The sequence below is a fragment of the Leptonychotes weddellii genome, chromosome 1 (genome assembly GCF_054177405.1).
Source record: "Leptonychotes weddellii isolate Sample4059 chromosome 1, ASM5417740v2, whole genome shotgun sequence".
Lineage (NCBI taxonomy): Eukaryota > Metazoa > Chordata > Mammalia > Carnivora > Phocidae > Leptonychotes > Leptonychotes weddellii.
The window spans coordinates 61,507,557-61,531,722 of NC_138369.1; the positions used below are offsets into that span (position 1 = coordinate 61,507,557).

The following is a 24,166-nucleotide window of genomic DNA, read 5'->3' on the forward strand; positions in this document are numbered from 1 at the left end:
CATATTATAACTTTCTAACCACTTCAGAGTAAATTGCAGACATGCTATATCTTAACTCTTATATGCTTCAGTATGTATTTCCTTAAAAAGAAAAAGGACACTATATATAATGTCCTTTATATAATGTCTCCTATATAATGACTGCCCAGTCATCAAAATCAGTAAATGAACATGAGTACAATCCTATTCCCTAATCTGTAGACCTCACTAAATTTTGCCAATTACTCTCTTAATGTCCTTCATAACAAAAGAAAAAGGTTTTGGTGCAGGATCCAGCCTAGGGGATGTGTGCGTGTGTATTCAGGCACAAAGTGAAGGTGCCCAAACCTGCTTTTCTATCTTTCCTCTTCCTTCTCAGCTTGAAAAATGAAACTCTAATGTTGCAGCCCCCCATGGGACTCCTTGATATTTTCAGATCTGGACTGAGTCTCAATGACCCCATTGGGGCTTGAGCACAGATTCTGAGTTACACTGGGGAGCTGTTCAAGGCGTCCGTGATCTCTCCCACGGAATATCGTAACTTACAGCCTCTGCAACCTAATGGGTGCATTCAGGAATGTTTCACTGGTAAATATACACTTGGACCATTTTGTTATTCCTAAAATGACTCCCTTACATCTTTCTGCAGGGCTGGTTTCTAGCAGCTTTCTAATTTTTTCCCTGATTCTCATTGGGAAAAAAATGGTGTTTTTAAGAGCTTGGAAGGACAAAACTCAAGGTAGAATTTCAGATGTGATGACAGGTTGAAATGGAAGTTATCTGGGAGGACCAAGCAATATCCCTGAAACTGTGTGTACAGCGTTACCTCCTGTATTTCCCCTGCCCCTTCCTACACCCCTGCCCCATTTGACTGTCCTTCCTCCCTTGCTTTTAGTCACTTTTGTTGTTGTTTTTATACTATATTTACTATATTCAAATTAAAAACCTATTCATCCAGTGACAGCAAACTTATGAATCACTATTGTTTGCCACTTCTTTGGTCATTTTTATTTTTCACGGAAGTATAGTTAACCTGTAATAAATTAGTTTCAGGGGTCCAACATAGTGATTCAGCAATTATATATATATTACGAAATGCTCACCACAGTAAGTGTATTATAATATTATTTTTAAAAAAGATTTACTTATTTATTTGAGAAAGAGCAACAGAGAGCACGAGCAGGAGAGGCAGAGGGAAAGAGAGAGAGAATCTCAAGCAGACGCTGTGCTCAGTGCTGAGCTCGATGCAGGGCTTGATCTCATAACCCTGAGATCATGACCTGAGCCAAAACCAAGAGTTGGAAGCTTAACTGACTGCCCCTAAGTGTATTATAATATTATTGACTGTATTCCCTGGGCTATACTTTTCATCCCTGTGACTTATTTATTTATTTATTTATTTTTGTGACTTATTTATTTTATAACTGGAAGTTTGTACCTCTTCATCCCCTTCACCTACTTCACCCACTCCCCATCCCCTCCCCTCCTTTTAACCATTTTTATCAAGGAACTTGGCTGAAGGTTGGAGGATAGAAGGTGCTTGAAGCATCACAAAGGTTATTTTGTTTTCTTGTCTTCTTTTAACTTTTAACCCTCCTAAAAAATTTCATATAACAGCCCCTTAAGTTTTAAAACATTGTGCAGGTTCTTTTCAATCTCTGGCACACATTGGGGGAAGCAATTGAATTACTTCCTGCATCCAAAACATCATACTTGCCTGCAGTTAAAATGGAATTCCGGAATCTCAAGCTAATGGAAGAAGAAAATGTGGCAACCGGGGGAGTGTCAGCACAAAATTTCTTTGTTTGGAATCTCAGGGCTCTTGAACTTGACAATAGTTACAGCAGCCTGACTCCCACGGATAAAAGCATAATGCTTGTATCTAAGGAGTGCCATCCTGGTTTGATGGAAATCAAAATCTCATTACAGCGAAACTCCATCAGGGCTTCCTTTAAATGTTCGATGGGCAGGGAGGCACAGATTGCTTACAGCATACTAAATATCCACACGCATTGTTCTTGATTCTGGCTTCTTTGCTTTCTGACCCTCCCACTGTTGTATTTCTTCCTAAAGAAATTTTCTGAATCAGAAATTAATTTGTGGGCTTGTAGCATTTCATCTTCCATAGCATTTCATTGTATCTTCTGGGGAACCAGTTGGCTTTGGAGCCTTTGTAAATGTTGCTCCTTAACGCTCATTTCATCTCAAGCACACGGCAACTGACCTGAAATCCAAAAATGCTTCAGTATTCGTCTGCCCACCATTTACGCGTTTTGGGCTCCTAGACCTGTCTCTGATCTTATCTCTAAGATACAGTAGCCTGAAATGTTTCATTTAATTTCCATTTATGGAGAAGTTTGTAATTCATATTAATCAAGTAACTTGCCCTTTAGGCCACAGCTCCTGTAGTTCTGTTCCTGGGAACTACTAAATATACTTGAATAGCTTGATGGAGGCAAATGATGGATGGGGGCCGGTAGGCAGGCATCCGTTCTCCTCAGTCTAGATGTGTGCCTCCGTCTCTACTTGGAAAGGTGGGTAGGACTTCACTCACAGTTAGAAAAAGCTGAGAGCTGCTTGAGGGTCTGGGCTTTGGGTGGGTTGCCAGTGTGGGAGAGAAACTAGACCTTTGGAGTGGTTTGGAGTGCAGAGTACTCTGTTGGCATTGCTTCTGGTTAATTCCTTGCTTGCAGGTCTTGATCTGGGGAGCATGGTTCAGGAGTCAGAACAGACACCTGTAACCAGACAAATACATTCTAGTGCCAGGTAAGAGCTGGATGCTGACAGTGTGGTCAGTGCAAGGCATGTTGGGAAAAATGCTGAAGTCAGAACTGCCGGAGCAAGTGACAGCAGGGTGTTGGGGAATTGCAGCAGGTGACCCACGTGCCCTTGGACATAAATCAGGACAAGAGATTAAGAGATGTGTCATCGAAGAGGGGAGAACCAGAGCAGAGTTTAATGTGCTTTTCTTAACTTGTCCTTCCAATAACTTTTTCATTCTCTTATAAGGTTTGTGGGGCTTGTCAGTTAGAAGAAGCCAGTTGCGTTGGCCTTTCCGTTTGGGGGTTGGCAAAAAGGGTGAATAAGTGAGCCTCTCATAAGGCCTTTGTGGCCTCTCTGGCTGGGTGGCCTTCTTCCTTCTGCTGTGCTTCTCTTTTTTCCAGAGATGTCTTCAGACTGCCAGTGTTCCTCTCTTTCCACTTTGTTGTCTCTGTCTCTTACACCTTCTTTCTGGACACCTTCCGCTTCTGGTGAGGATGTGCCCCACACGAGTCACCTTCCCTCATTTTGTGGTTAAAAGCCAAGATGGAAACGTGATGATTCCTCCAGTAAATAGCATATTGGAGAAAAAAAAGAAAAACTAGCATTGTAGAATATTTCAGGTGGGTGGATTTTTTTGTTGTTGGAGCTATCCGAAGGGAGATTTTGAGTGGCACATTCTCCCTAAGGAAGGCATTAGATACTAACATCATAGCTTTCCATTGTAAATGTGCCTTCTGTTGTCTTCAGGTTTGTAAATATCCATCTTTCTCTGTCTTGGAAGACTTAGGTTTACTGAGCATAGGACGCATGAAGTCACTGTGTTGCAGGACGAGGGTTGGGTGCTGTCAGAGGCCTCTGGGCAGAGGTCTCTTAGCCCCGGCATGGAGACTGCAGCCCTCAGCACTCCAAGCAAGGCTGAAGCTAAGGCCAAGGACAGATGAAAGCAGTTCCACAGTCCAGTCTTAATGCCCACAGTTAAATCTTCTGTCGCTTTCTTTCTGCTTCTAGTTGGTTCAGGGAACTAAACCATATACAGTTGCTTTCCTTCCTCCCGATGTTGTCCTATCGACTATGGTGTGTCGTGTGAGGAGTTGCAGGTGTGTGTAAAAAGCCTCTTTTAAGGCCTGGATTTGCCATTCGGTGGACCACCCTCCGCCTTCCTGTTCTGTCATCTTCCATGATCTCCCCGCTCATGAGCGTCAGGGTGTTCCAGGAGGGAACGAAAGCCAGTGGATCTCCAGCTACTTGAGTTAACGGTTTGTCAGCAGCCACATGGTAATGTCTGTTCCTAGTTGTCCTTTCATTTGTACGTCTCGGTCTGTTTTTGACCTTCTTCCTACTTGAGACCTCCTTCCTACTGGAGAACCTACTTTTGACCATCTTCCTACTTGAGTCAATTTCTATAGGTGTGGCATATTTTCTCAACTGTCAGTAGTAGTAAAACACACCATTATCCTCAGTGCTCCTGAGAAGGAAAAAGCTGCAGATGAAATCTGACACGATACTGACTGTAGGACAAACTTGTTCCGGAGCGTTTGGGAAATGGGTGTGTCTTAGAATTAAGGAAGTGTATGGTCTAGACTTGCGTTTGTTTTAGAACACAGTCTTGAGAGTCTGCCTTTCAATAGAATAACGCAGTCCATTTATTTATTTAAACTGCTGTTTGTTTTCCTGGTAGGGTAATCCTTTATGCTTTTTGTTTTCCTGCTTCCCTGTGGCTTTTCTTGTTTTCTCTTTATTTTGCTACATAGGTTGTACTTCCTTGACTCATCATCTTTAGTGTTTCAGGAACAATATGTATATAAATTTTAGTAGCAGTTACTTTTTTTTTTTTTTAGTTTTTAATTTTTAGAATTTATTTATTTGAGAGAGAGAGAGAGAGATAGCGACAGAGATAGCAAGAGAGAGCACGAGCGGGGAGGAGAGGAAGAAGCAGGCTCCCCACGGAGCAGGAAGCCCGAGGTGGGGCTCAATCTCAGGACTCCGTGATTATGACCTGAACCAAAGGCAGATGCTTAACCTACTGAGCCACACAGGTGCCCGTTTTTTTTTAAAGATTTTACTTATTTATTTATTTTAGAGAGAATGCGCTCGTGAGCTGGGGAATTAGGAGAGGGAGAGGGACAAGTGGACTCCGTGCTGAGCACAGAGCCCAACGTGGGGCTTGATCCCATGACCCTGAGATCATGACCTGAGACAAAACCAAGAGTCAGATGCTTAACTGACTGAGCCACCTGGGCGCCCCGACATTATGTTTTTCATAAGCATTCTTTAACCTATATTTTCTCTTTTTTTTTTCTTTGCTTCTTTGTTTTGTTTCTTAAATTCCACATATGGGTGAAATCATACAGTACTTGTCTTTCTCTGACTGACTTATTTTACTTAGCATTATACTCTCTAGTTCCATCCATGTTGTTGCAAATGGTAAGATCTCATTCCTTTTTATGGCTAAGTAATATTCCAGTGTGTGTGTGTGTGTGTGTGTGTGTGTGTGTGTGTGTGTTGTCTTTCTCCATTCATCTATGGATGGGCACTTGGGCTGCTTCCATAATTTGGCTATTGTAAATAATGCTGTACTAAACATAAACTTAACCTGTATTTTTCTAATCATCAAAGTCAAGAATGACACTTCTTTTTGACTCTCTCCTTTAGTGATGAAAACTCAGCATACTTTAATTTCCTGTTTCTCTGATGTGCGTCCCTATTTTTGGTAATATAATATGGGGGCTATTGTTAATATCTTAATATTAATTTAATATTTAATGTGGTAATGATTAAATCTCTTTAAAATAATTTTGATTTAATACTCAGTCATGTAACCATGTTTAGAAAAATTATTTCAGTTCACTACCAGGCCTCGGACTGGGGTGAGGTGTATGAGGCACTCACCTTGAGCACAAATTTAAGGGGTGCCAAATAATTAAGATAATGATCCTTTAATGACATGTTTCTGAACCAAAATTAATGCAGAAATAATCCAGGATGAACGAAATATCAAAATTTTAAGTTAAGACAGGATTCAACGCAGCGAGGCAAGGGAGACTGAGTCTTGCAAGACTTTTTCCATTAATTTTGGTTTTAAAAATATTGTGTGAAAATGTCATTTATCCTGATTACTGAGTGTCTTGTTGGTGCCACTTTAAAATTTACACCCGAGGGGAGTGTCCTTCTTACTTCCCCTGACACTGCAGCTCTGCTCGGCTCTGTGTTTAATGGGGTTCAGTCCTTTTAATACACAATTTTCCAGCCTTGAGTTCCTGATTCTGCTTCTTTTCTTCATATGTTGGTACATGTCCTCAAGTAGTTTTTTCCCACAGAGGGTGGAAACTTAGTTCTGAGTCTCTGAGGTGCTCCGGGAAAGCATACAGTGTGTAAAGTTTAAGAGTCTGGGTGCTAGAACCAGGCTGCCTCGGTTTTAATCTTGATTCTACCACTTACCAGCTATTTGTGCCTCTATTTCTTTATCTGACAAATGGGCATAATAGTAAGACCTACCTCATGGGTCATTTTTAGGATTAGATGAGTTAACCCATGTAAGTTGCATACAGTAGTCCTTGCTACCTCGAAAGAGCTTCTTAGCAGAGGAAAGATCATTTGGCTGCAGACAGCATTATCCCCTGGCCCCTCACCCCGCCCCCAAATCTGTAGACTTTTGTTTGCATTCCTCTCTTCACCTGTTCACCTTCTGACATCTAGTGTTGAAGCAAAATTCAAAACTAGTTTATTTTCCTTTAAGGCAAGTCTAACTTTTCTGCCTTAAATGATTGGGAAAATAGTCTCTTGATTTTTATTATTCAAAAATATTGCCAAACTTCATGAGCTAGGCCATACATTGTAGTCTACTTTCATATGAGTTTGAAATTCCAGCAATGAAAAGCCAAAAAAAAAAAAAAGGATTTCCAAGCTGTGTGTAGATGTGTCCTTTCCCCATTGTCTTTGCTGGAAAGTGGTAGACTTTACCAGCGCACCCAAGCTCTCTCTTCTGCTCAGTCTGTTTCTTCTGCCATTATTTGTTGTTTCTGTCCCATTGACCTGATCTCTGTCCATCAGGGTCTCTTGGATCTCTGTTGTGTATTCTGCTTAAGATTCTCTCTCCCTCTCCCTCTGCTGGGGAGGGAGAGAGCATCTTAAGCAGGCTCCACAGTGGCCGACAAGGGGCTCAACCTCACGGCCCTGAGACATGACCTGAGCCAAAGGCCTTACATTAGAAATTTCAGAGATGGATTCTTCCTCTAAGCTTTCTGAGGAGTCCACTTCTTTTCCCAAGCTCTATATAATCTATCTCATTTACTCTGTTTTTTAATGTAATTTAATTTAATTTTCTTTATTTGAGAGAGAGCTAGCGGAGAGAGCACGAGTGGGGGGGGGCGCAGGGGGAGGGAAAAGCAGGCTCCCCGCTGAGCCGGGAGCCAGACATGGGGCTTGATCCCAGGACCCTGGGATTATGACCTGAGCTGAAGGCAGACGCTTAACTGACTGAGCCACCCAGGCGCCCCTATCTCATTTACTCTGTTAGAATTTTCCTCCTACATCCTCCAATGAGGCAGGCCTAGCCAGACTTCCAAACTAAGTGATCATTTAATAGAGCACCTGGATTGGCCTAGGATGGGCTTCTCTCTGGTCCTCACTCATTGATTCTTTGATATGCTGAATCCATAGAGTATCCAGAAGACTACATTCCCCAGCATGCATTGCTACCTTCTCTCTTCCTGTCCTGGTTTGTGTCTATTCCTGAATGCAGTGTGTCACTGCCTGTGGGACTCTACTTCCCGTCCCATTGTCTCCTGGATTATCATCTCTGAATGATGGTGGTATGGAGGGGAGGGAGGGACAGAGTTGAGGTGTAGAAGTAATGAAGGGAATATTGTCCCAATCACCTAGGCAAGCAGATCTTATTTTTCCTTAGTGCTTCTTAAGTTTTCCTAATTACTCTAGAGGAAATTTACTACTTGCATAAATTTTTTTTTTTTTTTTTAGAAAAAGTAGTACTCCTGTATTGATAAGACAGCTGCTCAGTACTTAAGATCTGAATCCAACTTGCAGTTGCTGATAAGGAGTTGGTCAGCAGGACAGGTGTAAGAAGTCTCTTCCTACCTTTCTCATGGCAGATTCTGGTGTCTTGAACCTTGGGTTGGTTTTCTTAGTCCAGCCCCATCCGCCTTATTATTTATGGGGATTCCTCCCAAGTCTGGTCTTAGCTCATCCTTCAGCCTTTGGTTTTTAGTATTGTGAGTTTCCACCTTTTTAAAAATGATATCAAGAGCTGCTAATATAGATGCTATTTTGCCATTAAAAAAGGTAAAACACCCATATTCAGAAATTTACCACCTTAACCATTTTTAAGTATATAGCTCAGTAGAGTGTTGAGTACATTCACATTGCTGTGTAACCAACCTCTAGAACTCTATCTTGTGAAACAAACTCCATACCCATTAAACACTAATTCCCCATTCCCCTACCCCCAGCCCCTAGCAACCACCATCCATTCTACTTTCTCTCTTTTTGCTGTTTCTTATTTCTTAACTTTTAGGAGGTTGTGAAATGCACATTCCTTTTGAAATTTACTGTCTGTGAAAATCTTAATAGTCATTCATTCATTTTGGCACATAGTTATTGAGTGCATACTCTTTGCCTGACCATATTCTAGGTTCTGGAGACCCAGCCCTGAGCAAGGGCAATATTGTCTCTGCTTTCAGGAGCTGCCGTTTTAGGGAGGAGAGAAACACAGTAGACCAACAAATGAGCAGGGTGAGTTCAGATAGTGCTAAGTGCTGTGAAGACAGTAAACTGACTGATGGGGCTGGGGGTGCCTTTGGGGCGATGCTTTGGCTGGGGAGGTCCCAGGGGGCTTCCCTGTGCAAGTGATATTTGAGTCAACCCCTGGATTTATGAAGGAGACCTCTCCCCCATGTAGAAGAACTGGAGGGGTGGCGTTTGGAGCAGATGGAAGGGTGTGCGCAAAGGCTCTTGACCTGAATGAACTTGGCTCACTTGAGGAATGGAAAAAATACCAGCGTGACTTGAGCACAGTGAGCACTGGGGAGAAAGTGAAATGAGACTGGGCAGTCTTGCAAGCCAGGCAGCTAGATTACGTTCCAGTTGCCATGAGAAGCCACTTGCGGTTTTTAAGCCACAGCTATGTGATCTAACACTTGACATTAAACAAAATTCTGCATAAAAATATGCTTGTGTTGGATAGTGGCACACACACTCAGCATGCATACAGCCATCTCGCTGGCTCTGTTATTTTGTTTCTATCAACCAGAGTCTCCCAAGGGATACTTGTCGATTTTTCTTTGAGTAACTCTAGCGAAAAGGCTAATTAACGGACAGGATTACTGATGGAACTTCAGAGACCCTGCGTGGTCGAGCTCTAGTTCATGTAGGGCAGTATCCACTTCAGCCTACCTTTTCTTCATCCCTTATCCTTGCTCTTAGACGGAGAACACAGTCTCCAGGGGGAGGGTCAGCTGAGTTTGAGACCTATTCTTATTCCAGTGGTAGAATTGATAAAGGAATCCCCTGTGTTTGCTCCTGTCCCCACTAATAAGCATACCTAGAGAGTCTATAATAACACTTGACTCCTAAATAAACAGTATTAGAATTAAAGAAGTCTTTTTTTGATTCCCCCCAGGGTTGAGGGAGGATTAGTAAAATGCCTTTGGTTTATCAGACTGGTGTTTATAAACGTGTTTCTTGCTAGAATGGAATGAACAAGAGTCCTTCGTGTTGGGGCTTCCGGACTTCTGCCCTAGCAGCCACATCTACCCGGGGTGGGGTGGGGGGGCGGTGAGGCACATGATGCCGGCAACTTTGCAGGTCATTATGCCGATTGGCAATTAAACCACAATTTGAGCAGCTCCTTTCTGATAAAATTTGCCTTGTTGTTTATTCTAATGTTTTAATGATAAATATCTTTATATAAATATTTTTTCTTAAAAAATTAAGAAAAACACTTTTGAGAAAATCTGACTTTGGTGAATGCGATTTTTTTTTTTTTTTTTTTTTTGCCCAAGGATGGGGAAAGAAACAGCCTATGGTAATAATTCTGGTACTGCCATCATGCAGAAACTAGTTTATAAATAGATCCAAATCCACACTTGGTACCTCGTTCAGAACAAGCCTGCTTAAATTTACCATAGTCCGCTTCAAATTGGGCCCATTTCAAGTCCGTCTCCTTATACAGTGGGGTACACATATTCTTGAGCTGTAAATGTTTAAGTTGGAACATACTTGGCATCATTCTCGGTGTTTATTGCAGAGAACATCCTGGGATGGCACGGGCCCAAGTCACATTCCACAGAGCAGCTGAAAAATGGGACCCTTGGCTCTTTGCCATCAACCAGTGCCAACATAACCTGGGCGATTTTACCAGACTCCGCTGCAGAAGAGCAAAGCTTGCCGCCAGAGCCCGAGGTAAGCGAGCCGTTAGTTCTCTCTCTGCACCCGTGTGGCTTGTGTTCTCGCTTGTTCAGAAATGTAGTAATTATATTTGTAACTTGCTCATCTCTTTGTTTGAAGAGGAGACAAATTATAAAATGGACACATTGCCTGGAGAGACAAAATCGGCTCTGGGCACGCCTGGCACTTCTGTTCTCGTGTCTGGCAGCTGCCGTGGCTGAAATGTGATCCTACCAATGAGGAATCTCCTATTTTCATTGAAATGGGAGTCATTTTAACTTCAAGTGGGAGAAATTCAAACGCACCCATTAAAATGATGCCTGTTGACATGCTGGGAGCAGTTACAATATATTATGTCGCTCCCCTGAATAATGGCTTCTTCATGTGGTTCGTGCTAACATCAGCGCCTGCCTCACACGCTCGACCCCTGCATGCGTCCCCGGGGCCATGGTTGAGACTCCTGGGCCTCCCCTCCAGCTGCGGGGACTCCTGCCCTGCCGGGTCAGGGGCGGGGGCGGGTGGGGGGGCGGTGGCCCCTGCAGAGCCTCCCGATGAGCCAGGCCTCGGCAGGCTCCGTGGACTGCCCCCTGCCCACAAGCTTCTCCCGACTAACCGTGCCTCCCAGTGACCACTGGAAGGGAGCCACACACAGCGCGTCCTCCTGTCGATTTCACTTTGTGTCGCAAGGGAACTTCTATATTTTCTTTTCTGTTTGATGCACGCATTCTCTCTGCGGGACCTTGTGAACTGGGCTGAGCCATACCTGACTCACGCATTAGAGGTTGTTCTTAATTCTAACTGAAATCCCCTTAGCCTGAAAAATGTAGGGTGCTCATAAAATCTGTTGGGGAAGGTCGAGAGCCCCAAGGCAGCTGCTTGGGTCCAATGGTCTTGGTTATCAATTGAAAGTTTTTTCCAAGCTTCACATGATCATATTCTGGGACAGGGACTTTGGTAGCTTGGCTCTTACAGAGGTAGGGTCAGCCTGCCTACAAGTGTTCCATTAGCATCTATAAGGTGCCTTCGCAGGGTATGAAACGAATAGGGGACGTGAGATTCTCAAAGGCACTTGCCTCTGCCTGTACCAGGAGTTTCAGTTTGAAACACTCGCAGCTGATGTGTAGGTGAACTGGCAGGTAAGTTGGTGACGGAATAAATGGTGGGAGCCCCACCGTCCTATTGCTCTTTTGAGAGCCTTGGCGGCTGGTGGGGGGCGGGGGGAGTTGGCATTTGAGGGTGAGGTGCTTAGCCGCTCAAGAGTTGAAAACTATGATAATATCCTTCATTCCCTTGGCAGAGAACCTTTGGGGTTCACGTCATAATAAATACATTTAAAATCTTGCTCTAGGGAAGAATTAAGAGTAGGGAAGTAAGTTATTAGATCTTCAGTAACAATTTTATAGGATCTCATTCCCAGCAGCATTCTTGGGCAAAACCCAACAGAAGCCATAACCTAAGAAGCTTACTTATTAGGACTGGTGTCCTCCCCCATTCTGGGAATCCTTCTGCGTGTTTTTTCTGCTTTTCCTCTAATGCTGAAGCTCGAGAGGCCAGGCCTGTCCTTTTTACTTAAAATTGTTGCTCTCTTTGCCTTTCCAGTCACTGGCATTGACAGAAGAGTATATAATTGTCCACAAGAAAGGACTAGCTTCCAGGTTCAACTTTTTAAAAATACTTTGAAAGAGAAGAACTAGGGAGAACTTTTTTCACCCTTACGTTATAAACAGCATCAATTTCTGGTTGTCGTATTACCTTTACTCCAGTCAGAGCGGTGTAAGGTATTGGTAGGTAAGTCCTCATAGCAGGGAGGACTTACGGGGACATGATGGTGTTTTGATGGTTTTCGGAGAAGGGAGAGTTTGAGACTCCTTCCATTTTTTCCAATGACTGCTGTGGTAGATGCTTCTCACAACCCCAACAGCTAGTGTTGGTTGGATACTATTTTTACTTTAGGCCATTGTGCTTTGTCACTTTTTTTTTTTGTTTTTCTTTTGAGAACTGAGGAAGCTAGCAATATTGACCCAATCATTTTCCTGTCAGAAAAAGGAAAATGTTTCCATTGCCTCCTTTTTGCACAATTTGGAGAGATAACCCAAGAAGGAGTGAAGTGAAATTCCTAGAGGCTGAAAATTCCTTGTGAATATGTTCCTTAACCCTTCAGTATAGAGAATGAGTTACTATGTGAGTGATCACCAGTGAAACTCAGGATTGTAGTTATTGTGGCACTTTAACTGAGTAAACTATTTTCTTCTGGTTTGCTGCTTGTTTTAAATCTTTAGAAGCAATAATTAGGGTATACAAGGTATACCTCCCTCCGATGGGTGTGTGCTTTTTTAATACCAGCAAGCAATTAATTTAATCCAGTTCTCACTGGACACAGACTTGGCATCATACAGTTCAGTTCAACTCTGACATGGTCTCCCTGGGGAGAGCTTCGCATCCCACAGGTGAAGGGCTCAGCCCCACAAGACTGTCCTGCCCCTCGACCCCCCCCCCCCACACACCTTCAGCCAATCATAAGTTCAGGTCACCTGTGCTTCTGCCAATGGGCTATAGATCAGAGGTTCTCATGACCCCCTCCTTGGGTTTTCATAATTTGCTTGAGTGGCTCACAGAACTCAGCGAAACACTTCCCAGTTTATTATAAAAGATTAGAATTCAGGAACAGATGGAAGAGATGCTTGGGGAAGGCACGTGAGCTGCCATGACCTCCCCAGCAACCCCCCCAGCACCTCCCCAAGTTCACCAACCCAGAAGCTCTCTGAACCTTGTTGTTTTGGGGTTTTATGGAAGCTTCATTCCAGAGGCAAGATTGATTAAATTGTTGGTGACAAAACTCCACCTCTCCCAGCCCCTCCCCGGAAGTCAGGGGGTGGGACTGGAAGTTGCACCCCTCTAATCATCGTGTTAGTTCCACTGGAGACAGTCACCATCCTTAGGTTCCCAAGGGGCTTTTAAAGGTCACTCATTAATGTAACAAAAGACACCTTCATCTCTCTCATCCCTTCAGGAATTCCAAGAGTTTTAGGAACGCTATGCCAGGAATGGGGACAAAACCAAATATATATATTTCTTGTTATAAATCACAGTGTCAAACTCCCTACCCTAGTGCTGGCTTTACTGTAAAACAGCTTACAGATACTGGGAAAATTAATGCATTTTCAAGCTTCATCTGTTTAATTCCCAGCAGAATAAAACTCAAAGACCAATGTGTATTTAATACATGAGTTAGAGCAGAACTGTAGTTGGCTCTATTATCAAGTGCAGTGATCTTAAAATTTTATTCTGCTGGGGCTAGAACTAACTATATGTGAAAATGAAATATTCTTCCATAATGAAATGAATTAGGATCTTGGTTTTACCCATTAGCAGAACAATTTTTCAAGTCTCTTAGCACCATTTGAAATTTAAATTTAGACAGAAAAAGGTTTTTGTTGTGCTATCTTTGGGGAAGAATGCCTTGTACCAGGACAGGGAGAACTGTGTTGGGGAGATACTGGGATTGGCTCTCTTGACCTTCATTTCCACCCTCCTGATGGGAAACCTAACAACTGCATGTCCAAAAATTCCTTACAGTTAGGTTTCTGAATGCAGGACAGGTCCCATAAATGCATTTGTGTGAGATTTGGAAGGCTGAGATGGAGACCAAGTTTCCTCTGCTGGTGCTGCTGGTGGGCAAGGTCATGGGGATGTGGGTGTTCCGAGGCACTTGCAGGGACCAGATGCATTGTCCTGGGGCCTTAGGCCCACCTATGCGGACGTGACAAGATGTTGGGTTGGCAGCAGCGGCCACTTCCCAACACTGGGATCATGACTACCTACCGTGGTGTGTCCTTGAAATAAAGAGTTGAAAGGGGACTTTGCTCCTCCATACCTTTCAGAGATTCTGTAAGCACCTAATTCCCATACCCAGTCCCTTTCTGATTGAAATACCTGGTGTGGTTTCTGTTTCCTGCTGTGGATCAAGACTGGGTGAGCCATTGGAATAGGAAAGCCGAGGGTGACATGGAGACAATCACAAATGTGACCGTGTATACCTACCTTTCTGAAGGGACAGAACCTTAAGATTTCTAAAAGTCAGTTTTATTGAGGCATAATTCAGGAATAATAAAAGTCACCCTTTTAAAATGCAATTTTATCACTTTTAAGCCCATTAAAATATGGAATAATTCTATCACTTTCCAAAATTCCCTAGTGTTCCTTTATACTTAAGCCCTTGGCAGTCCTCTTTTGTTTTCTGTCCATATAGCTTTGCCTTTTCTGGAATGGCATTTAAATGAAATCATATAGTATGTAGCCTTTTTAGTAGGGTTTCTTTTGTTTAGTGGAATGCATTTGTGATTCATCCATGTTGTTATATTAGTCAGTGGTTCATGCCTTCTTATTGCTGAATAGTATCCATTGGATTCAGAGTTTGTTTATCCTTTCACCAGATGAAGAACATTTGGTAAACTTAACTTACTCGAATCCCCCATGGATAAAATAGAAAAAGGGAAACGTTTAATATAGTGTTGTATTAATCATATAAGGCAGATATTTGGTGCCCATATACCTACCCCCTGGTCTGGAGGGAGAAGATGGAGGGTCAGTTCTATTTATCTCTCTATTGGAGACCCTGCACAGAGGGTTTTATTTATTTATTTATTTTTAAAAGATTTTATTTATTTATTTATTTGAGAGAGTGAGAATAAGAGAGAGAGAGAGAAAGAGAGCACATGAGGGGGGGAGGGTCAGAGGGAGAAGCAGACTCCCTGCTGAGCAGGGAGCCCGATGCGGGACTCGGTCCCAGGACTCCAGGATCATGACCTGACCCGAAGGCAGTTGCTTAACCAACTGAGGCACCCAGGCGCCCCTGAACAGAGGGGTTTTAAAGCTTGTGCCTCAAGAGCATGCTGTCAGTGGGGCATCCGGGTGGCTCAGTCAGTTAAACATCTGACTCTTGGTTTCAGCTCAGGTCATGATCTCATGGGTCATGAGATAAGAGCCCTGTGTCTGGCTCCACGCTCAGCTGGGAGTCTGCTTGAAGATTTTCTCCCTCTGCCCCTCCCCGCCAACAACAACAACAGCAGCAACAACAACAACAACAACACACTGTCAGTTCCTGGTGACCCTTGGGTTGATTGTTCTTTATAAGCATTGCCTAGTTAATTGTCTGAACTACAGTGGCAACAAAGCTATTAAGAGACCACAAACCCTACTCTCCCCCAAATTTAACAGATTCAGAAAGACTTCTCATAATGCCCCCAAGTACTGACCACTAGCATTTAGGCAAATGAGCTTCAGTTAGAAAATTGCAAAATTGAATTTTTAAGTAAGCATGTCATCATCTCTCCCACTCTTCCCCAAGGGAGGAGATTGTTTTACAAATAAAGGAGGGAGACACATACAAAAGATTCAGCTGAATTTTCCTCAAGAAGAATTTCCATGCCCTTGGTGGATTTGTCATTTTAACAATGAACTTTTGAACCACTTAACGACATAGGATGCTGGCAGTTTGAAATCCTCTGACATTCAAGTTGAAGCCTGGCCCTTATAATCCCCTCAACCCATTTTTATCATCTCTTCTTCATCTCCATGATATATAAATGTGTAAATAGATGTGACTGAGGGTGTTTATCAGGCATGGGATGGTGATAGATTTTGGAAGATAAGCTAATAGGTTGTTTTGCTCCTTTGGATAATTAACACAAATGTTGAGTCTTATGTGTTTGTTCAAAATATGTGACCCATATTTATTTGATTCCAACCGTTTAATGAAGGAGTGAGACAGCTGTCACTGACTTATAGCAATTGAAAATCACTTCATGGAATTCTGTGATAACCCCACAAAATTGAATTTCAAATGGTCGCTACACAGGAAATGTTGTTGATTACGTTTGTTAGAATTTGTTCCAAGGAAGTTTGTGGGTGATACGATTTCCCCTCCCTCCCCCACGCCCCGTCCTGTCACGAGTTTGATTGTATCTCCTTCCCAGTTTCTGTAGAACAGACTTTTTTCCTCTTTGAATCATGGCCTTTGAATCACTAAATCTTAGAAGCATTGTTAGGGGTCCAGTGGCTGCTCTCCAAACTGGAGTGGCTGACTAATTTGCCAGAAGTCCACACAGCTGGCCTGTGGGAGACAAGATGGATATCTGGACTTCCTGCCTCCCAAGCCAGTGCCTTTCCCGTACACCAGACCATCTCCTGTATCTAGTAGATACAGTAACTGAGAATCCAACAATTAGTGGCTCAAGCAATAAATGAAGTCTTCTCACACAAGAACTCTGCCAATAAGTACTTCCACGTTTGGTATAGCAACTCATGAGGGCCTCAAAGATATAGGCTTCTGGAAACCGTATGGAGGTTCCTCAAAAAATTAAAAATAGAATTACCGTATGATCCGGCAATCTCACCTTTGTGTATTTAGCCAAAACAGTATCAGGGAGGTGGTGTCTTTAGGACGCAGCTAAGGTTAAGCGAGGTCATAAGGTGGGGCCCTCATCCAGGACCCTAATCCAGTAGGACTGTAGTCTTGTAAGAGGAGAGAGGACACAGTGAGAGGAGGGCCTTCAGCAAGCCAGGAAGAGCACTTTCACAGAACCCAGCCATGCTGGTAGCCTGCTCCCTGTCTTCCAGCCTCTAGAACTGTGAGAAAATAAAGTCTCTTGTTTACACCTCCTCATTCATGGTATTTTGTGAGGGCAGCCTGAGTGGACTAAGATACCCAGCTTCTTAACTCCCTGCATATTTCACACTAGTTAGAATTATTTTTAAAAATATCTTGAGATGAGAAGCAGGAGAAATGGTTTTTAGCCAAGGGACATTTCCAGGTTAGTATGCCAAGACGATGTAGGTCCTGGGGGTATGTGGCTGCAAGTCTGTCTGTGGCCTGTAGCAATTAAGATGACCATCTGTAAGATGTGATGGAAGTTGAAGATGTGTTTTTATGGTATTCTAGAAGGCTGTGGTTGTTCTGCCTCCCATGGCTAAGAGCTCCTTTTGGTCTTGTAAAAAAACTCCACATTTTTCGGCCTTTTTTTTCTTAACAAATCAACAACAAATATAACCATCACACACAGACCTAAGCCCTGTGTGCATTTTTCAAGGGCTCCTTGAACTTGGTTTCTGGTGGCATTAATGAGCTCTCCTACTACAAGGCATGATGGTGTGATTCCCTCTGCAGCTTTGGGGGATTAATTTCAGTTTATGCTCCCTTTCCAAGGACTTGTTCCTTCTTCCATCCTACTTCTCTTTCTCTTCCTCTCTCCCTTTTTGTGGGTGGTAATTAAGGTTTTGTTTTCTTGATTGGGTGTTGTTGTTTTTGTTGTTGTTGGTTTTGTTTTTTTTTGTTTTTTTTAGAGAGGGAGAGATCGTGAAGGGGAGCAAGGGCAGAGGGAGAGGAAGAGAGAGAATCTCAAGCAAACTCCCCACTGAGCATAGAGCCCGATAATGGGGCTGGATCTCATGACTTGAGCCGAAATCAAGAGTCAGATGCTTAACTGATTGAGCCACCCAGGCGCCCTAGGGTGTTACTTTTATAAGAGAGGTGAAATGTAGCAGAAGGTCCCAGCTCTACTTTCTGGGGGGCCCGTAGGGTGTGTCTCAAGACTTTTATCGAGTTTCAACACTGGAATAAGCAGGTCTTTGGGGGTAGCCTTAGGAGTGGTCACCGTGTTGCCTCCCTTCTCTCCCCTCCCCCCCAAGTCCGTGTGGCTTTGTGACATAAACACTTGCGCCCAGACTGTTGGGGAGGCAGCCACCTTGGATTTGACAGCTGTGAGCTGGAGCCCTATGGAAAAAACCAGCCCTGAGTGGTATAATCTAATCTACTCTGCAGCAGTAGTCAGAGGATTAAGCGCTTTGAACCCGGTGAATGAATGGGCATAAAACCCTGCCGTGTTTAGTAGGGTTTTTTTCCTCTCTGCCTTCCTCTCACTGCTGGGGCCACGAAGGGAAGAAGTCAGATCTGAACCAGCGGTGAAGAGTTGAAGAGATTGTAGCGATGTGGTATGATAATTTTTAGTATTCTGGTTTTGGGGGTCTTTTCTCTCCTCCTATAAACGTGGCCCCAGATTTCACAACCCACTCCGCTTTTCCCCTTGCTGGCCTGCTCCCATGAAATTATACCAGGAGAAATGAGCTTTTCACCATCTGCCTGGCTTACATTTTTATTTGCCCACAGTGAATAACTATTCTCAAGGTGATTTATCCTCTGCCTCAGATGACGTTCACTTTCCTAAGATGGAAAGTCAACGCTCTGAGATTTATGATCTTGGGGAAAGAATGTTATGGAAGAAAAGAGTACAATCTTTTCTTGCATATACTCTGGGCTTTGCCTGAATTAATCAATGAGTTCTGTATCCCTTTTGCAATTTGAATGGGATTTTGTGGATGGCTGTGGATACCCTAGTACTACACAGTGTGCAGGGGCTTACTGGGTGCTAAATCAAGATTGTATATTTTTAAGTTTTTGGTAATGAAGATAGGTGTGAGCTACTGACCAGGCAGAATGTAGATTGCGTGTGTGTGTGCATGAATAAGAAAGCTGTAGCACTAAGTCCTGGTAGTGATTTTCAGACTCTGTGGATACAGGACTCCAACACTTGAACATACTTTACCAGTAACTAGTTGGCTGGCCACCCTGTCTCCAGTTCACCTCAGGACCTTAGCCCTTGAAGATATTAGAGCCACAAGGGTCACATGGTGGGCTCTGTGGGGTGAGAGCATGCTCAGGTGTCATGTGACACCCCGTCACCACCATCTTGTTTCTACTCTGACAGAGTGCACTCCCACCCCTCCCCCGACGCCCCGGCCCCTTTTCTCCGTCATTTCCATCCCCACCCCACCCCGCCCCTGCAGCCAGCTAAGTGGATGCTGGACTGTCCCGATGTCATATTTGGCTCTCTCTACTGGCTGTGCTTATCCCAGCAAATGATCTCATTGTGAAAAAGCATTAGAAGAGTGGCAGAAAGACAGACACATGGAGGAAAAGGAGACCATAACCTTTTTGGAAATGAAATTCAACATACTGGAGAACTGGATAGCCTTAAAACCATGGGAGTGTTCTTCAGAGTGTCCCACATCTCTCTTTACATTTTCCTCGATCTCACCCGAGTTTCTTTCCTTTCAAAAGAATAAGAAATGTATGTAACTTTGTTTTTTTTAGAGTTATTTTAAAATTTATATTGCGGAGGTATTAAATCTCAACTCCTTCTGGTGAACGTAGAGTACGTAAGCCACATTACGAGCTTCAAAGAGCTTTGTGGGTCACTCTGGAAATGGCCCTCTTCCATGAATGATGTTATATTTTGGAAAATGTGTTTCAGATTCCAAATCTTTCTTTTCAATGGCCTTTGTACTGAAATGCAGGGCAGCTTGTAGTTCTGACTTAAAAAAAAGAAATATATTATGTAATTCAGGGAGAAAAGGACTCCATCGGGGATTGTGAAGTTTTCTCATGGTAGACTGATACCAATTTCATGCTCTGAATTGAGAAAAAGACATGGAAGCAGGGGAAAGGGACCACTTTTACGTTTACCTGCCTTTTTGTATTTTGCTAGAATGCATTTTTAGAGCTAAAAACTTTATTTAGAATGAGCTCTTATATAGAAATTCCCATAATGGGAAAATAGGCACCCATTTTAGATGCTGCTCTGTGACATCATGGTTTGCACTTAGGTGAGTGGAGACCCCTGTGCCTTGCGGAGTGAGGGAGAGGTGTCACAGCGGTTCCTCCCAGAAAGCCTTTACAAACATCAGAGTGCCTGTGTCACAGAAGCAAGCTTTTGATTTATATCCTTTTTGAACACGATTCCTTGAAGAAGCAGTCAGTAGAACATAAAGTACAAAATAATAATAAAGACAATGAGGGGCGCCTGGGTGGCTCAGTTGGTTAAGCGTCTTTGTCTCAGCTCATGATCTCAGGGTCCTGGGAACGAGCCTCACCCCCCTCAGGCTCCCTGCTCAGTGGGGAGTCCGCTTGTCCCTCTCCCTCTGCCCCTCCCCCCTCTTTGCGCATGCGTGCTCTCTCTCAAATAAAATCTTAAAAAAAAAAAAAAAAGACGCGGCGCCTGGTTGGCGCCGTGGAGCATGCGACTCTTGATCTCAGGGTCTTGGGTTCAAGCCCTACATTGGGCATAGAGATTACTTAAAATATATATATAAAAATAAAGACAATGAGAGATTTTGTTCTAGATAATTTGGCTGAGATGAATAAAAAGTTTTTGAAAGTCTGAGGGGTATTTTGAGAGGAGGTATGTTAATGGTTGCATTTCTAGGACCATAGGAATAAAGCTAATATTCTCCTTCTTTTGAGCATTTTGGCATCAAGCAGATGTCAGTTTAAGCTGTCCCTGATGGGGGTAGCAGGCTGCCTCTCTAGGACGCCCACTGTGGAGGTGACAGGGCGATCTGAAACCTATCCCCTTCACTGACTGCCATGGGGGCGTGGGCAGTATCAGTGGTAATGATGGGAGTCCTTTCCTGATGGAAATGTTAGAATCAGATGAGATCACATATTTTCAGTGTTCAGCCCAATGCCTGGTACATAGTAGGTACTCAGTGGTAAGCCCTTATTCACATTGTTCTTTGCAAATCCCTGTCCGTGGATATGAGTGTCTCGAGAAACCCCTAAGAATATGTGTTCCTGTGCTATCCTGGGTTCCTCAAGGGAGATTCATTTCTCTTTTGTTAGTCTTTCAAAAGAGTAGTCTGCGTGTAAATGACAACAAGTATATTTGTATGGTGAGGCATGATTTACAAAGGGCTTTCATTAATAACTTATTCAAATATGGCTTCTCCCGATGTAGCTAATTTAATAACCATGAAGGCGGTTTTGTTGCTGGTGTCTTGTTTGGGTTCTCTCTGAGGAAGTCCTAAAATCAGCTAGCTGGGCCCCTGGGTGGGCCCAGGTCACTGGACATCTGTAGGGTGAGATGCCCAGGTGGGCTGATTTCCGCAGCGTAGCCCAGGCTTGCCCACCAGAGGAAGTCTGGGGTGTCGAGAAATAAAGGAAGTCTAGGCAGGTTGTTTTAGCTTCCCATTCCTGCTGTAACAAATTGCCACACATTTAAGAGCCTAGACAACACAAATTTATCATCTTCCGGTTCTGTAGATTAGAAGTCTGGGACACGAGACTCTCCCAGTGGGCTAAAATCAAGTTGTTGGCAGACTACATTCCTTTCTGGAGGTTCTAGGTGAGAACTCATTTCCTTGGCTCTTTCAGCTTCTAGAGGCTGTCTGCCTGTCTTGGCTCATGGTCCCTTCCTCTTCTGGGCCAAGAATATTGCTTCTCTTTGGCTCTTTCCATAGTCCTATCTACCTCTGACTTCCCTCCTCTGTCTCCCTCTTCCATTTTTAAAGACCCTTGTGGTTATGTTGGGCCCACCCAGATAATCCAAGATAATCTCCCAACTTTAAGTTCTGGTTTGGACCCTCTCTCTCCATCCAGGGTCTGACGTTGCTGGTTTTTAAGACAGTTTTATGCAGGATACTTATTAACTTGGAAAAAACAACAGTGGTTTATTTCTCAAAAATGAAGCACTTAATATCAGAAGTTAAACTTTTTTTTTTTTTTTTTTTTAGTTCTAAAGACTTTAGATTATGGATGGCATGATAAAGTAACCAGTTAAATATCAATTTCAAGCAAAACATCACATACCATGGGTTATTTTTAAACTTGCATGAGGGTTGTTTGTTTCATGAATGGGATGAAGACTTAGTGTACAAGAGTACAACATTTGTCAAAATGTCTACCCAAGTAACGGAAAACCTAGCTTCAAGAGCCCGCATAGCAGGCTAGGTTATGCTGGAGAAATGGAAACTGCATCAGGGTAATCATTAAAACAAAACAAAACAAAACAACCAGTGAAAACAGGAACTTAGTATTTAGAAGAGTGTAGGTCCCGCCAGAGTACATTTACACCTTAAAATTCACTGTCTTCTTTTTGTGCTAAACACAATAACCCATAGTTCTGATCATTAATAGCGCTCACCACACGTGTTCACGGTCCCCTAGGGTGACTACAGCTGTCTCACAAATTTGCCTTTGAAGTTTTCACTGAATGAAGCATTTGAAAATGGGGCAATGCAGAGTGTGATAAAGTGACAGTTTTTCAAGCAGAAGACATAGTAAGGCTCATTTGGATTTTATGGCAGTGGAATAATAGGGGGAAAATATGAATTGTTACAATTACCCTCTTAGATTCTAAGTATCAATTCACATTTGAATAAAAGTAGAAAGAAACCTCCTTTGAATACCCTCAGTCACAGTGGCTAGAAAAATGGACATACATAATGCAAATTAAGAAGCAGAGAAAATGCCTGCTATTTGAGCCAGAAGGTACTGAGTGGGATTTAGAGATTGTAGCTTTAATAGGGCCTTATTGGTGCTTCCCCATCGTAGAATGAAGAGCTGGAGGCGGTTTTGTTCTGGTTTCTTTCTTTTCTCCTACAAAACACTACTGCCTGTTTCTCCTGGATGCTTTCCCGTCCGTTAATATTTACAAAAATATGGATATAGTGGAAATATACCAGACCTCTTTTTAAGAAAAACGAAAAGTCCAAAATCGCCCGAGCATTGCGTTGTTTCTAAAATTCCTAGCTCTTGATGTGCTTCTAGCACTAAATCATTGGCTCTTTTGAGAGTCAGGAAATAGTAATCCAGAAACTCGACCTTTTGGAGTGAAATGGTGTAGACTTGGCACGATTTAGATCCTGGAAGGCCGGGGTGCACTGGTGTATTTTCTGATATGTGCCTCGGGTCCCAGGAAATCCTCAGTGTGGGCTGGAGAGAACAGTATCTGCGGAGGAGTCCTTAATGCCCTTTGCTTTTTCCATTATTCATGATGCAGTCCCTTTTTGCCTGCAAAGAACAGTAAATGCCTCGTGCTTTTAATGACTTGTAAATCAAAACTATTCTGTGGTTTGCAGTGCCCCTGGTTATTTCCTTTGTGTTATCATACCCTTCCAGGATTTCCGTCGGAAAGAAGCAGTTGGGAATTTCTAAATGAGAGGCATAAATGATTAAAATGGACGGATGAAATTCAGAGTCAGAATGAAAGGACCGCCTGGTGGGGCCACTGATGAAAATATAATCACCCTCTTCCAATCAAAGTTTATAGCTTTCCATTTCCGTTTTGGGGCTGTCAAGTGGAATTTCCAGAACCTGAGAGAACATTGAGAAAGACGGTTTGTTTCTTCAGCGTGTGCCTACGCAGTTTTTTGAGAACAGTTGTCCATTTGTCCATGTTTGGGTCCCCTTGCGCCTCAGGCGGTGCCGTGTGCTCAGGAGGCGCTCGGGGTTGGGTTTGGAGAACCAGAGGGGCCAATAGTCCATCTCCTGCTAGTCTTTCCTGGGGCCTGCTTGCTTGTCTCTGCTGCCCCCTGTGGCCTGCAGTGGTTAGAGCAGTGCTTCTCAACCGCTAGAACGTACCAGAAGCGCCTGGAGGGCTTGGCAGAACACAGGTTCTGCAGGGCCATGGGAGAGGAAATGGGAAGTTATCCGGTGGGTGTAGGGTTTCAGTTTGGAAGCTGAAAAAATTCTAGAAAGCTGTTGCACGACAGCGTCCATACAGATAACACTGTTAATACTTAAAAATAGTTAAGATGGTAAAAAAAAAATGAATTGGGTATAAAATGATACATTTGTCATAAGCCATGTTATACTGTACACTAAGGTCTCTCATTGCACCATATATAAATCATACTTCAACTAAAAAATAGAAGCCAAAAAACCCCAAACATCCACAGTTCTGGACTCCTTGGCCTCAGAGTTTGATTCCACAGGTCTGGGATGGGCCCCTAGCCCGGGTTATCTCTGATGGTTTTCTTGATCGTCTTTGTTGTCAAGTTCCCAGTGATGCCGAGGCTGCAGGTCCGGAAACCACACATTATGTAGGCCTGATTCGGAGCTTCTCCTACAGCTGCTCTGCACATCCTCGTTGCTTTGTGTCTTTTTTTCCTGTCTCTTTCAAGAGTTCCGGCCATTAACTGTGTATAACTTGTGGAAAAAACTAGGCAGTCTAGCAATTGGTGGCGTCAA

General features: G+C 43.3%; 1 protein-coding gene across 1 annotated transcript in view; it reads left to right on the plus strand.

Moving 5' to 3' along the window:
- OSBPL10 (oxysterol binding protein like 10) overlaps window positions 1-24,166 on the plus strand; it is a 280,920-nt gene that overhangs the window by 224,286 nt on the left and 32,468 nt on the right. Inside the window, exon 6 of the mRNA XM_081825542.1 lies at window positions 10,004-10,158. Within this exon, the coding sequence (XP_081681668.1) occupies window positions 10,004-10,158 (155 nt within the window). The remainder of the gene's footprint in view (window positions 1-10,003; window positions 10,159-24,166) is intronic.